This window comes from Trichomycterus rosablanca, chromosome 12 (genome assembly GCF_030014385.1).
Source record: "Trichomycterus rosablanca isolate fTriRos1 chromosome 12, fTriRos1.hap1, whole genome shotgun sequence".
NCBI lineage: Eukaryota > Metazoa > Chordata > Actinopteri > Siluriformes > Trichomycteridae > Trichomycterus > Trichomycterus rosablanca.
In genome coordinates, this window is record NC_085999.1 from 7734584 (window position 1) to 7749357 (window position 14774).

General features: G+C 37.9%; 1 protein-coding gene across 1 annotated transcript; it reads left to right on the forward strand.

Moving 5' to 3' along the window:
• Nucleotides 1-1653: 1653 nt before the first annotated feature.
• On the forward strand, nucleotides 1654-14061 carry stk24a (serine/threonine kinase 24a (STE20 homolog, yeast)). Its single transcript, XM_063005560.1, has 11 exons — nucleotides 1654-1729; nucleotides 5252-5482; nucleotides 8791-8847; nucleotides 8994-9102; nucleotides 9785-9942; nucleotides 10837-11022; nucleotides 11617-11762; nucleotides 12747-12867; nucleotides 12977-13045; nucleotides 13246-13382; nucleotides 13510-14061. The coding sequence occupies exons 1-11, from the start codon at nucleotides 1694-1696 to the stop codon at nucleotides 13538-13540; spliced, it is 1281 nt and encodes a 426-aa protein (XP_062861630.1). The 5' UTR covers nucleotides 1654-1693; the 3' UTR covers nucleotides 13541-14061.
• Nucleotides 14062-14774: the final 713 nt, after the last annotated feature.

Here is a 14774-nt window from a genome sequence, read left to right on the forward strand (position 1 = left end):
AGGCAGAGGAACATTTGCACTGTTAACGTTTTTAAACCTGGTAACTGGGCAGCACGGTGGCTCAGTGGGTAGCACTGTCGCCTCACAGCAAGAAGGTCCTGGGTTCGATCCAGGTGGGGCGGTCCGGGTCCTTTCTGTGTGGAGTTCGCATGTTCTCCCCGTGTCTGCGTGGGTTTCCTCCGGTTTCCTTCCACAGTCCAAAGACATGCAAGTGAGGTGAATTGGAGATACAAAATTGTCCATGACTGTGTTTGACATTAAACTTGTGAACTGATGAAAATTGTGTAATGAGTAATTACCGTTTCTGTCATAAATATAACCAAAGTGTGTAAAACATGATGTTAAATCCTAATAAATAAATAAACCTGGAAACTTGAGTACACTATGCCACCAATTGTACTTTGGACTTCAAAGGCGGCACGGTGGCTCAGTGGGTAGCACTGTCGCCTCACAGCAAGAGGGTCCTGGGTTTGATCCCCAGGTGGGGCGGTCCGGGTCCTTTCTGTGTGGAGTTTGCATGTTCTCCCCGTGTCTGCGTGGGTTTACTCCGGGTGCTCCGGTTTCCTCCCACAGTCCAAAGACATGCAAGTGAGGTGAATTGGAGAAACTAAATTGTCCATGACTGTGTTTGACAATAAACTTTTGAACTGATGAAGCTTGTGTAACATGAATGTTACCAAAGTGTGTCAAACATGACGTTAAAATCCTAATAAATAAATAAATAAACCTGGAAACTTGAGTGCACTACGCCACCAAGTGTACTTCGGACTTCAAGAGCCAAGTTAAATGATGAGAGCATGCGCAGTGGGACAACACCCACTCAGGCAGCGCGGGCTAGAGCAGGGTTTCAAATTGCTCAACACCTAGACACATAGTGCACTATGTAGGGAGCTATTTTGCACCTAATATAGTGTGTTTATATAGGGAGGAAGGAGATGTTTGGGATTGGCTCGATGAACTGAAGTTAGATTGGCTGTTAGGGGTGTCGTTGTAACTTATCTGGAAGCAGTGATTGGTCAGTCCGACCCGCTTTGCTCCGCCTTGCCTTGAGCAGCGGTTTCAATATGGCGGGGGGCTTCAGCGGAAAAAGAAGAGCCTTCAACTAGTTGTGTTTTTCCGCTATTATTTTGTTTTCTTTTAGGCGTTTTCGTTGGAAAACAGGAGTTTATTATTAGCCAGTTTTAGTGTTTTATATGTTGTAAGGACGTGCGCAGTATTCGACGAGGTTAAAGCGAGAAGTTGGGAAGTTGTGAAGCTGTGTTAGCGAGCTAGCTTACTGTGTAGCGGATCTGTGCTGGGAAATAACCGTTACACACAACAACTCGGAAAGCTGAGTGAAATGACCTGATAAATCCCGTTATATCAGTACTAATTAGTGTTATTCTATTTATTTCAGGCACGAATGATAGAGTTATATTGTGTATACGTCGAAAGGCTGCTGGCAGTCTGAATTAGACAGCAGGAGCAGCTCTGGGACTCAGTAGTTGTTTGTTTGTGTCTGCAGTAGTTACTTTATTACAGCCATTGTGTTTTATTACGCTTTTTGTTGACGCAAAGTAAACCCCAAATTAAATCAAACCTGATAGCAAGCTTAACTGGTGGCAGCAGAATTGTTCTGTTTACGTTTTCATGGTGCACCGTTTCATCCACACCATTACGAACTGTCTGAGTGAATTTCTACAAATCAGAAGTCATGGCATCTGCCCAAAAAGTTCTTCCAGGCATTCAGGTAAAGATTTTTTTTTTAAATCTTCAGTATGTTTTATTTATTTATTAAGATTTTAAGGTCATGTTTTACACACTTTGATTACATTCATGACAGAAATGGTAGTTACTCGTTACACACGATTCATCAGTCCACAAGTTTAATGTCACACACAGTCATGGACAATTTTGTATCCTCACTTGCATGTTTTTGGACTGTGGGAGGAAACCCACACAGACACATGGTGATGTGCAAACTCCACACAGAAAGGACCCGGACCGCCCCACCTGGGGATCGAACCCAGGACCTTCTTGCTGTGAGGCGACAGTGCTACCCCAAATCTTCAGTATGAATCCACAAATATTGTACACATTATGTACGTTACGTTCTTGTTTCAAATTATTTTAAATTTTTAATTTAAAAAAGACATATTGCAATAATCTAACACAACACAATTTTAGTAAATCAAATTTGTTATTTTGAGACATTGCTGATCCCCTAAATTCAGCAATATTAGGGGGGAGGACTGCCCCAGTCAAATATGCATCTAAAACAAATGCAACTATTACTTTGTGTATATGACACATTTCATTGTGTAAAGCTTTTAAAATCATAAGCTTTTTTTTAATATTAATAAAGTCTGACATTATTATTAATATGATCCTGTGGTGCAATGACAGGAAAAGTACCCTTCTACATATGTTTTAAAACTGTAATTTTTAGGGTTAGTCTAATTCAGGTTTCTGTTTCTGGATAAATGACCAAGATAAACTAATATTTAAATAAAGGCTTGAACTTTTGTACTCTTATGTTTTAGAAGTTTAGAAGCATATATTTGGGTTTATACAATATAAAAATGAAGTAATGTTAATGACTGGCTGTTGGGGGTGTAGATGGGGGGGAGTAGATTATTACTCTTATTACTATTATTATTATTATTATTATTATTATGTGCTGTCAAGTGGATTCTGACTCCTTGCACCATATGAAAGGTGTTTCTTTAGAACATTCTGGCTTCTGTTTGGGGTGTCAGGCTTCTTAATGGCTCATTTATTGTTCTGATTGCATCCATCTATCTTATTGCTGGTTGTTCTCTTTCTATTTACTTTAAACTCTTTTAAGCGTAACTATAATAATTTCCTCTCATAATGTGTTCAAAATAGAGAACTTTAATTTGGTTTTTTGGGCTTTGAGTAAGCAGTTAGGTCAGGGATACATTTATTTGTATTCATCTAAAGTACTTTCAAAAGTCTTTGACTGCACCAAAGCTAAAAGACATTGATATTTTTTATCTGGTTTCTTAATGTACATGTTGTCATATTAAACATGGCCATGTATATCTAGAACTATGGTTGCTAGATTTTAGACATGGAAAATACAGTGGGTCAGTAGGATACTACAATCACTTTTATTGCTAAACCCTGCCGTAACAAAGTCTTAACTCCTGGCAATCCTATTTCCAACATGAAACCACAAATAATTATAAGGAGCTCTGAAACTGTAGTTAATGTACAAACCTTTAAACATTTTCCTGCTATTTTCTAGTTTTGTTAAATACAGCTTGACACCTAAAAGCTAACCTCTTCTGTTTACAGTTTGTTCTGTGGTTTACTTCAGCACTGCAGTTGTTCTGTCACCAGTTGTCTTGTTTGCTTAGAATTTTGCACTTTTTTCCTGATTTTGTAATACTCCATTAGGTTATGCATCTGCATAATACTAGTTTTATTTTCTGGGGTGTTTCCATCCAAGTAGCACCGGAAGCGGTTGTCATGAGTGAAGCCACATTGCTGTATGTAACTTAAAGCCGTGGTTTTCACTCGTTTTATTATCTGGGCCACAGTAGAGACAGAGAGCAAGTTGCATGTATGAATCATTCTTTCTTTCTGTTACTATTTTGTAATATTGGGTCTTTAGTTTAGAAGTGCATTCGTACTTGTGTTTTATGAGTCGTAGGCTGAGTATTACATAGTGATTTTGACAAATGTTAGCTGCTGCTTTCAAACCCTCTGAAGCCACATCCTCTAGACACCCGAGTTAAAAAAAACAACAAAAAAAACATATCAGTATGATACAGGCCTAAACGCTGGATCTATATTAGAACTAATTTGACACAATTACCAAGCTACTGACATTGTAAGGTGTCAAATATGTTGCTGACTGAAAAAAACAGTTTATACATGTAAACAGAACATTGTAGTCAAGAATGCCACCATCACATATTTGCTTCTTGTTTGCTCTGTAAAAGGTCATTATTTAATCTGTGTTTTGTATTTGTGTATTTACTGATACTCAGTTTTTTGTTCTACTTTTGCAGGAGATTGAACTTTCTAGAGTAACAGGCATTTTGATTGACCGACAATTTGACATCTTGTTCTGACTGATTAAATATTTGTTGTCCAACTTACTTGTTTTTAATTAATATGTCAGGTGTAACAGAAATATATTAACTCAAATCACTACCCCCTAGCATCAGTGATTAAATAGTTGAGATATGCTGAGGTTTAGAGCCGATGTTGATATAAAGCTGATTTGTCCTTGGATGCCTGAAACCAGGTAAAAGCTGCTGAAGTTTACATTATAGGGTTTTTTCCAGAACCGCAGCACAGTTCTTCCTGTTGTATTTTCCAGTAACACAACAGAGGTTTTATTTGGCTTAGTAAGCTTTACCTGATGTACCACTTTTTGCGGCTGTGATGAGATTTAGACTGTTGTGTTTCTTTTTTTTTTTTTTTGACTTTGCTGTAGTCTGTTTAGGTCCAACACCTTCTACCCTGAAATTGTTAGTCACACAATCAGCTTGGACAAGGGTTGATTAGTAATTAGTTTATAGTGGCTATAAATGGTCCAATGGCCAAACATAGTGTTTGTATTAGTATAAAATTTAAATATATTTATATGTTTCAGAAATAACAAAAGATTACACAAGTTAAACAGTTATTGTCATTTAAAATTGAAGGAAATATCCCTACATTTTACATACTGGATAACAACATGGATGGAGATGCAAATCTAAACTTTATTGTTGTTTTCAATGTTAGAATAGAAAGATATATATATATATATATATATATATATATATATAAAATAAACACATACATGCAACATACAACATTTTCTGTTGCTGCAGTTCATCCTGTAACTGCTGGAGCTGAAATGTTATCCCAGGCACTTTTTGTAAATTGAAATGGCAATTGAAGTGTTGATTTAATCAGCTGTAAACATTTGACATTTATTTTGAAAACTTGATTATCACTTTTATCGAGTCAAAAGACACACATTCAATAATATAACCTTATTTTTATATCGCTAAAAAGGTTTATTGTTTGCTGTCAAGCTAGATGCATTTTCTTGAAATATCATACTACTTTTTTTTAACCTTATAAATAAAGCTTATTGTGTAGGGTGAAAGCCTGGTGCAACTTTAGTGCCATCTTTTGGATTTATCAATAACAAGATAGTAAAGACCAAGATTAATGATAAGCACATGCCATTATTTCACTGCTCATGTTTTTTTTTTTTTTTTTTTTTTTTTTTTTTTGTGATTAGAATATTAAGGCTGACCCAGAAGAGCTGTTCACCAAACTGGAAAGGATTGGAAAGGGCTCGTTTGGAGAGGTGTTTAAAGGAATAGACAATCGCACACAGAAGGTCGTGGCCATTAAGATCATTGATTTGGAGGAGGCAGAGGATGAAATCGAGGACATTCAGCAAGAGATTACAGTGTTAAGCCAGTGTGACAGTCCCTTTGTTACAAAGTATTATGGGTCATATCTGAAGGTAAGTGCATTATTCAAAATGGAAAGACTATGGAGTGGAACAATTGCACTAAATATAAATTAAAAACTCCCTGGGACAGATACGTAAGAACCCTGGAGAGGAACCAGGCTTAAAAGGGGAACCCATGCCCAATAGACTATAGACAGATGAAGCTTTAAATGAAGCGTGTGATGTGTCCATCAGTGACAAAGTAAGCAGCACTAAAATGTGTGACATTCTAGGAATGGTTAACCTCAGAGCTGTTAATATAGCTGATAAAGGCTGTGTTAATTCTGAGATGACATACAGTGTATCACAAAAGTGAGTACACCCCTCACATTTCTGCAGATATTTAAGTATATCTTTTCATGGGACAACACTGACAAAATGACACTTTGACACAATGAAAAGTAGTCTGTGTGCAGCTTATATAACAGTGTAAATTTATTCTTCCCTCAAAATAACTCAATATACAGCCATTAATGTCTAAACCACCGGCAACAAAAGTGAGTACACCCCTTAGTGAAAGTTCCTGAAGTGTCAATATTTTGTGTGGCCACCATTATTTCCCAGAACTGCCTTAACTTTCCTGGGCATGGAGTTTACCAGAGCTTCACAGGTTGCCACTGGAATGCTTTTCCACTCCTCCATGACGACATCACGGAGCTGGCGGATATTCGAGACTTTGCGCTCCTCCACCTTCCGCTTGAGGATGCCCCAAAGATGTTCTATTGGGTTTAGGTCTGGAGACATGCTTGGCCAGTCCATCACCTTTACCCTCAGCCTCTTCAATAAAGCAGTGGTCGTCTTAGAGGTGTGTTTGGGGTCATTATCATGCTGGAACACTGCCCTGCGACCCAGTTTCCGGAGGGAGGGGATCATGCTCTGCTTCAGTATTTCACAGTACATATTGGAGTTCATGTGTCCCTCAATGAAATGTAACTCCCCAACACCTGCTGCACTCATGCAGCCCCAGACCATGGCACTCCCACCACCATGCTTGACTGTAGGCATGACACACTTATCTTTGTACTCCTCACCTGATTGCCGCCACACATGCTTGAGACCATCTGAACCAAACAAATTAATCTTGGTCTCATCAGATTATAGGACATGGTTCCAGTAATCCATGTCCTTTGTTGACATGTCTTCAGCAAACTGTTTGCGGGCTTTCTTGTGTAGAGACTTCAGAAGAGGCTTCCTTCTGGGGTGACAGCCATGCAGACCAATTTGATGTAGTGTGCGGCGTATGGTCTGAGCACTGACAGGCTGACCCCCCACCTTTTCAATCTCTGCAGCAATGCTGACAGCACTCCTGCGCCTATCTTTCAAAGACAGCAGTTGGATGTGACGCTGAGCACGTGCACTCAGCTTCTTTGGACGACCAACGCGAGGTCTGTTCTGAGTGGACCCTGCTCTTTTAAAACGCTGGATGATCTTGGCCACTGTGCTGCAGCTCAGTTTCAGGGTGTTGGCAATCTTCTTGTAGCCTTGGCCATCTTCATGTAGCGCAACAATTCGTCTTTTAAGATCCTCAGAGAGTTCTTTGCCATGAGGTGCCATGTTGGAACTTTCAGTGACCAGTATGAGAGAGTGTGAGAGCTGTACTACTAAATGGAACACACCTGCTCCCTATGCACACCTGAGACCTAGTAACACTAACAAATCACATGACATTTTGGAGGGAAAATGACAAGCAGTGCTCAATTTGGACATTTAGGGGTGTAGTTTCTTAGGGGTGTACTCACTTTTGTTGCCGGTGGTTTAGACATTAATGGCTGTATATTGAGTTATTTTGAGGGAAGAATAAATTTACACTGTTATATAAGCTGCACACAGACTACTTTTCATTGTGTCAAAGTGTCATTTTGTCAGTGTTGTCCCATGAAAAGATATACTTAAATATCTGCAGAAATGTGAGGGGTGTACTCACTTTTGTGATACACTGTAGAATGCTGCAGAGTACAGAAAAAAGACATGTTAAAATTTGTCAAACTGGAATCATCACAACATCATGTTAGCATGGTTAGCAAGATGACTGAGAGCTATTCTCTTAATTTGCCTAGAGATTAACAGCCAAACCTGTAGTGTGGTCATCACAGCTAATCACATCAGGCAACTTCAGAGATAAGAATATGTTTAGAGACAATAGTGGGAGTTACATGCTGTGGCTGCAGCTTCAATTAATTCTGTCCTACATACTGCAGCCACTTGCCATGTGAGACCACCTATGTGGGTGAGTTTAGAGTTTATGCCAGTTCATCTAGACTCCAGCTTGGTTTCCAGAACTGGTATTAGCTTGCTTGTCTAACAATTCATTTAACACTTTTCTGTAAGCCTTTTTTAACTTCATTTAGCACATTTTCTCATTATGAAAATGTCCTAACGCTTTTCATTATGAATTTGTATGCTATAAATACAGGCTAAGATTAGGTAATTTGGTACAGCCTGTTGTTTTCGCTGATAAAGAACTTCTACAGCTGTATATTTTAAGAATATGACTCAATTTTTGCATCTTTCTAGAGTGTGCTCAGTTCCTAGTGTTGCTAAACATTTCCTGCCTGATTAATTTTTGGTCACTGATTGCTGATTCTTTGTAGTTACTCAGTCAGGTTTACATTTATAGTTAAGTGTGATATATAACCAAAAAGGTAGTTTTAAGGGTCTCTCAACTCTTTTCCCTTGTTGTTTCGTCCAGATAGAATGTATTCTTATTTGTGTCTCTCTTAACTTGTGTATCTGATGTGAATCCCACTGCCACAAATGCCTTTCATAAATAGGTTTAATGTAAAAGTTTAAAGTATGGAAATTTTAATTAAATTCTTTAGTAAAAATTTTTTTAAATTCTATAGACTGATTAAATGCTTGTGACAGTGCCACTTCTACCTTTTAGTTAAAAAATGATTTTCAGTTCTCTAATGATAACACAAGAGTTAAGGCACTGGACCAGTGATTGGAAGGTCTCTGGTTCAAGCCCCACTACCACCAAGTTTCAACTGTTAAGCCTTTGATCACAGCCCTTAACTTATTTACTTGCATTGCATTCAGTCCCAGTATGGGAATGTGGGAACCCAATGCTGGCAGGTGATGAACAGCCGCAGATTTGACATGTCAGAGGGGGCATGTGGTGATCTGGCTGTCCTTGATCAGATCAGGGGTCGGCAAGCAGCAGCAAATTCACAACTAGGAATTGGAAATTATGAGAAAAAATCCAGGAGAGAAAATGGCAAGGGTCAATTTGGACCTGCATACTTAGTTATTGTTTTTAGACAGCTGATGGGTAAGTCTGTAGATTTATTGTATGTTTCTCCCTTTTTCCTCTGTAACAGAGCACAAAGTTATGGATCATAATGGAGTATTTAGGAGGAGGATCAGCATTAGATTTAGTAAGTACTGTTTAATATTTAGCACCACAACTTCAAAATTTGTTGACTGGCACACTATTCCACAGAGCTTATACACATGAGTTTAGGCTGCCACAAAGCTTTTACAGATGTCTGATTGATCCATTACACTGCCCTCTCTGTCACAGTTGGAGCCAGGTCCACTGGATGAGTCTCAGATTGCTACCATCCTCAGAGAAATACTTAAGGGCCTGGAGTACTTGCATTCAGAAAAGAAAATCCACCGGGATATTAAAGGTATCTTTTAATCTTTTTTTGGTAGATGACCAAGTAGCTAGAGGAAAAACAAGACAAAATACAACGAACATCAAAATCCCATCAACCGACTTAAAAGCATCAATAAATCTCTACATCAAAAGAAAATGGCAAAATGAATGGAATACCCAGCTCACCAATAAACTATATGAAATGCACCCAAACGTTAATGCCAAGCCAAGAATTCACCATGGACGACGCATAGACCAGGTCATATACACGAGGTGCCGAATCGGCCACTCCAGAATAACCCACCAACACCTGATAAAAGGAGAAACCCCCCCCCCCCCCCCCCCCCCACTTGTGAAACCTGCCAAACACCTATATCAATAAAACACATCTTGATAGAATGCCCAAAATACACTAAAGAAAGAGAACAAGCACACATGCCAGAAACTATCAAAGAGACTCACACAAGACAACACAAGAAGACTTTTAACCTACCTTCAACCATAAAAATGTAATATGGACCAAAATATGAAGACACATACATAATACCTATTACTGCCATTAAATGACACCAATGTGTTAAACATGGCATTAAAACTTAAATAAATAAATAATTTTTTTGGTAGATGCTGTTTCATGTATTTTTCTTATTTTTCTGACATTAAAGTTCAGCTAAGCCTTTGTTGCTGTAAAATGTGTTTGTCTCTTTATCTAGCTGCTAACGTGCTGCTGTCGGAGCAGGGTGATGTGAAGCTAGCTGATTTTGGTGTAGCAGGCCAGCTTACAGATACTCAGATCAAGAGGAACACGTTTGTAGGCACTCCGTTCTGGATGGCACCTGAAGTCATAAAACAGTCAGCCTACGATTCAAAGGTTAGAACGGCATTCCTGTGATAACGCTAACACACACTGCTACTGCTGTTTTGTAATAAATACTGATGTAAAATTACAGGCAACCAGTGAGTGACATGAAAGTGTCTTTATGATGCTCATAATTATTAGAAATATTTTGAACTTCTGGAGATCCTGTTGCACTGCTGTGATAATGTGCAGAAATGGCACTAAACTTTTATGGTAGTAAACGATGCATGTATCAGATTGTACAAGTGGTTTTCAGTCGGGTTATAAAATCTATTTGTTTCCTGTATTCTTCAAATTATTATGTAAGATTTATTTTTAATAAATGATTGAATGTGTGATTGTGGAGATTGCGTATAATAATGGACACATTAGTGTTTTGTCAGATTTAAAATGTGTTAGAAAGCTGTGTTTATTGTAAAACTGCTTTAGGTCCTCTGTTAAAAAAAGAAAAATAGTGGACATTAAAAAGTCACATCAGTATTTTGAAAATAAAATAACATTTTTAAGGAGAATAAAAACAGTATTTTATTAATGAAGTCACAAATTTGCAAGAACAAAGTCATGATATTTTGAGGTTAAAGTAGGCTAATTGTTGGTGGTTGCCAGTTTAGAGACACACTGGTAAAAGGGAACATCTTAGTTCCCACCCATGAACTGTTAAAAGAGACAATTTCCTCCAATTCGGTCTGATTCCTCTAAATAAACACAGTTTGTTTCACAGTTGTATCAGTGTTCTTACTAATAACATGCCACTGATGTGCCAGGTGATTTGTAAAACCAATATGAAACCAATTTGAAGCGGTATGCAGCTGGTGTGGTATGTGACACACTATTAAGTTACACATGACTGCATGTAAATGTTGAATTACTGCAATGCTTCATAAGGGCTGTCCTTGTATGTTTCAGGCAGATATCTGGTCGCTGGGTATAACTGCGATAGAGCTGGCCAAAGGAGAGCCGCCCCACTCTGAACTACATCCCATGAAAGTTTTATTCCTAATCCCAAAGAATAACCCTCCCACTCTAGAGGGAAACTACAGCAAACCACTCAAGGAGTTTGTGGAAGCCTGTCTGAACAAGGAGCCGAGCTTTGTAAGTGCTGTGGACTAAATCTTAAATAAATCTTTTAGATACAATATATGCCCAAAAGTATGTGGACAACCCTCCTAAGTTTAGGGAAGACTCTTTTCCTTTTTCAGCATGGCTGTGGCCTGGTGTAAAAAGAGAGGCCCATAGATATATGGTTTGTTGTGGCACCCTGATCAAACATTTGGGATAAATTTTATCAGCTGTAGGCAAAACATTCTCATCCAACATCACAGCAGACTTAGACTTAGACGTTTTTATTATTTGAAGTGGTCATTTACTAGTTGTTTTAACTCTTGTGAAAAGCCTTCCCAGAACAGTTGAGTTAGTTATAACTGAATAGGTTACATTACAAATAAAAATTAGTATTATTGCTAGTTATGACATTTAAAAACAAGCTTATAGTCATAAACTAGTCCACATACTTTTGTCCATATTGTGTATCTACACAGACAGTACAATATTGTTGTTCTATGTATTAGCACATAAAAAAAATCTTGTTTTAATTTTTGTACAGTCATTTGGGAGATACATTCTGTGCTCTGTGCAATTCTTGTTTCATTAATCAAGTGCCTAAATTGTGTGTCTGTCTTTTTGCAGAGGCCTACAGCCAAAGAGCTGCTGAAACATAAGCTTATTGTACGGCACAGTAAAAAGACCTCATACCTCACTGAACTCATCGACAGGTACAAGAGGTGGAAGGCTGAACAGTGTCGAGACGAGTCCAGCTCGGATGATTCTGATTCGTAAGAACAGACTAATTTACCTTTTTTAAACTTTTTTTTTTGTTGTTAAAAATTATACTTTTAATACTTAAGCACTTAATCACAAAGGTCTTTGGTTAATCTTGCTTAAAAATAGCAGCCATACGTTGTGTGAGTGTTTTACATTAGAATAGTTATGTATTGTATCATGGTGCAAACTCCAATACAATAAAATTAGGCAGTTGTACCTTAGTGGTTAGAGCTTTTTTCTATGAATTGAAAGGCTTAGAGATTTAGTTAGTTTCATCACTGCATGCTTTGGAACCACAGGCACAGCTCCAGCAGAGCTTAAGACTTTTTAAGATTCCTGGACTTGAATTGTAATTCCGACTCCGTTAAAAGTCTACTTAATTATTGCAATAGTTCAAACCAGTATTTTTCAAGTATGCTCATTAGCAAATAAATGTAAATTATGCACTAAAGCATTCAGAACCAAACATAAGCCTTATTTTCTTGTAGAACATTTTACAATATTTTCAATAGTAACATTTCATTGTTTGTTTTGTTGTCAAGCTTTTGCATAACACTAGAGTCAAAGCTATGTTTTAACTTCTCAGAAATGCACACACAAACACCTAGCTTTTTTAATAAAAACAAAATTCTTTTACATTTCTATGATCTCTGTCTTCCACATGTAGCATGTTTATTCAACGCTTAACGATTGTAAAAATAGCTCTCTACAGTGTAGAAATTATTCTGTTCTCTGATTCCAATCCAATTGGAAAAATTAAGATGTTAAATTTGTAGGATAGTTCATTTTACTTGATAGATGCTGGATTCTGCAGTACAAAATTCTGCCGTCACAGAACTGTACGAAAAACCATATGAAAAAATCATCCATTAAAATAACTTCAGCGTAAAAGAACTTACTGCATTATTCTGTTTTCGTTAGCAGTCATTGGCCAGATTCAACATCTGTTGTTTAATATTTTACAATAAAGGCAGACTTTGTATCTCTCTGCTTAGGGAGCAGGACAGACAGGCTTCTGGTGGACACGGCTCGGGAAACGATGAATGGAACTTTACTATAAGAGAAAAGGACCCAAGTAAGCTTCAAAATGGAATCCTGCAGTCCATGGAGGTGAAGGTTAGTAACACATGAACATCACATTTATACACACACACACACACACACATACACACACACACAGAAATTAAATTTATAAGTAATACTTAATTTTTTCTGCCTCCCTTAGGTACCAGGCAATGCACAGAGGCCTTTGTCCCAGAGCTTGTCAACCATTATATCTCCATTGTTTGCAGAAGTAAGATCTTAAAACTTGTTAAACTATTTAAGTAGAATAGCTGTAATTTGAATAAAACAATAGAAATAATCATGTTGATGTACTTGCATCTGTGTAAGTAGGTCAGTTTCGCAGTTCATGTACTAGTCATGTTGCTATTAAATACCACATAAGATCATTTAACCAGTTATTTTTTTCCTGCTCTTTCCTTTCACGTCCAGCTTAAGCAAAAGGGTGAGGCAAGTAATGGAAAACCAGAGGCAGTAGATGAGTTAAGGGAGGCCATATTCCTGGCAGAAGAGGCAAGTCCGGGCATCTCAGACTCCATGGTGACAGAATTGGTACAGAGATTGCAGAGGTAATACCTACTCTGTCACGAACAGTAGTATAAATGTTTACAATTCTGATGCAAATGTAAACATTTGTTTTTGTTCTTTTCTTCTTTTTTAATGCTTAAGCTAATGACGGCTGTTCTCTTTCGGCAGGTTTGCTGTTCCCCGGACCCCATCTCACTGAGGTCTGGCTATGGATTCTCCTCTCTTTGCCTCAGTGCAGCCAGAACTGTGTCCTTCACGCAGTAACTCCCTCATTGCTCCTCCAGACTAAGCTGCTGCCTACATATGCGTTTTTAATCTTGGTTTGCATATCAGGTGACAAGGTGGTGGTGTGGTGGTCTGGGTGGGGTAGGTCTAACACCCTTCCTGAGAACAGTGCACCTTACTACGCTCACACCGGGACACAACAGTGGGCTGTTGCATCAGCTGTGCATAAATTCTTTTTAAACAGCATGTTTAAAGCGATTTCTAGATCTTATTGAAAGCATTTCATTTTTAACCCAAGTTCTGATTGTTGAATTTAGGTGCAACTTAAATATATGAATCCAATATCCAAAAAAGTAGCTGGTTAACATTTCTGTAAATGATTTATGAGGTTTGTTGTTGGGGTTCTGTAGTATTGGTCATTTTCAGTTGCTGGATTTGCTCATTATTTATTGGGGATGAGCATTAGAACTACGTTTTTGCTAAATGTCTGTATTTAAGAGCCTCAAATGTCCTTAAATATTAAATTGGGAAGTACCATGCTACTTTTTGTTCATAACAATTACAGTGCTGTAAAACACATTTCCCCTCTTTTTGCTTTCTTTTATTGTTGCATGTCACACTTTATTTCACATTTTACAACCTGACTAAACAAAAAATCCAATAATTATCAATTATTTTATTTAATGAAGTAAAAACTTCTCTAGCACCATGGCTCTGTGTACCTCTAAACTTTATCTTTAGCAGTAATAACTGCAACCAAATGCTTTTGATAACTGGTGACCAGTCTTTCACATTGCTGTGGAATGTCTTTTGGCAGAGTTGTTTAATTCAGTTACTTAGGGAGGACTAAGGTGTCTAAGGTGCAACCACAGCATCTTGGTGGTATTTAAGTCAGAAAACCCTAATTCCCTAATAGTGTTATCCTTAAGTAATTCAGAATAGAAAATCTTGTTGCATGACCTAATTGTGCTTAAGCTCCAGATTACAGACTGATGACCAAACAATTCCCCTTGAGAAATGTGTAGTTCTGTCAATTATGGCAAGTCACTCGGGCTTTAAAAGCTGCAATGCAGCTGCCACCATGTTTGACTGTTGGTATGATGTTATGATTGTACAATGCTTTGTTAGCATTATCCCAGGAGCTATGTCCAACATGTTAGACTTTTGACTCATAACGTTTGGTTAAATAGACTTTGAGGCTTTGTTTC

Excerpts from the sequence above, each read along its gene's own strand:
- stk24a (XM_063005560.1), top strand. The coding sequence starts at position 1,694 with ATGGCATCTGCCCAAAAAGTTCTTCCAGGCATTCAG. Across the intron at positions 1,730-5,251 it reads AAGTTCTTCCAGGCATTCAG|AATATTAAGGCTGACCCAGA; the intron begins GTAAAGATTTTT and ends TTTTGTGATTAG. Across the intron at positions 5,483-8,790 it reads ATTATGGGTCATATCTGAAG|AGCACAAAGTTATGGATCAT; the intron begins GTAAGTGCATTA and ends CCTCTGTAACAG.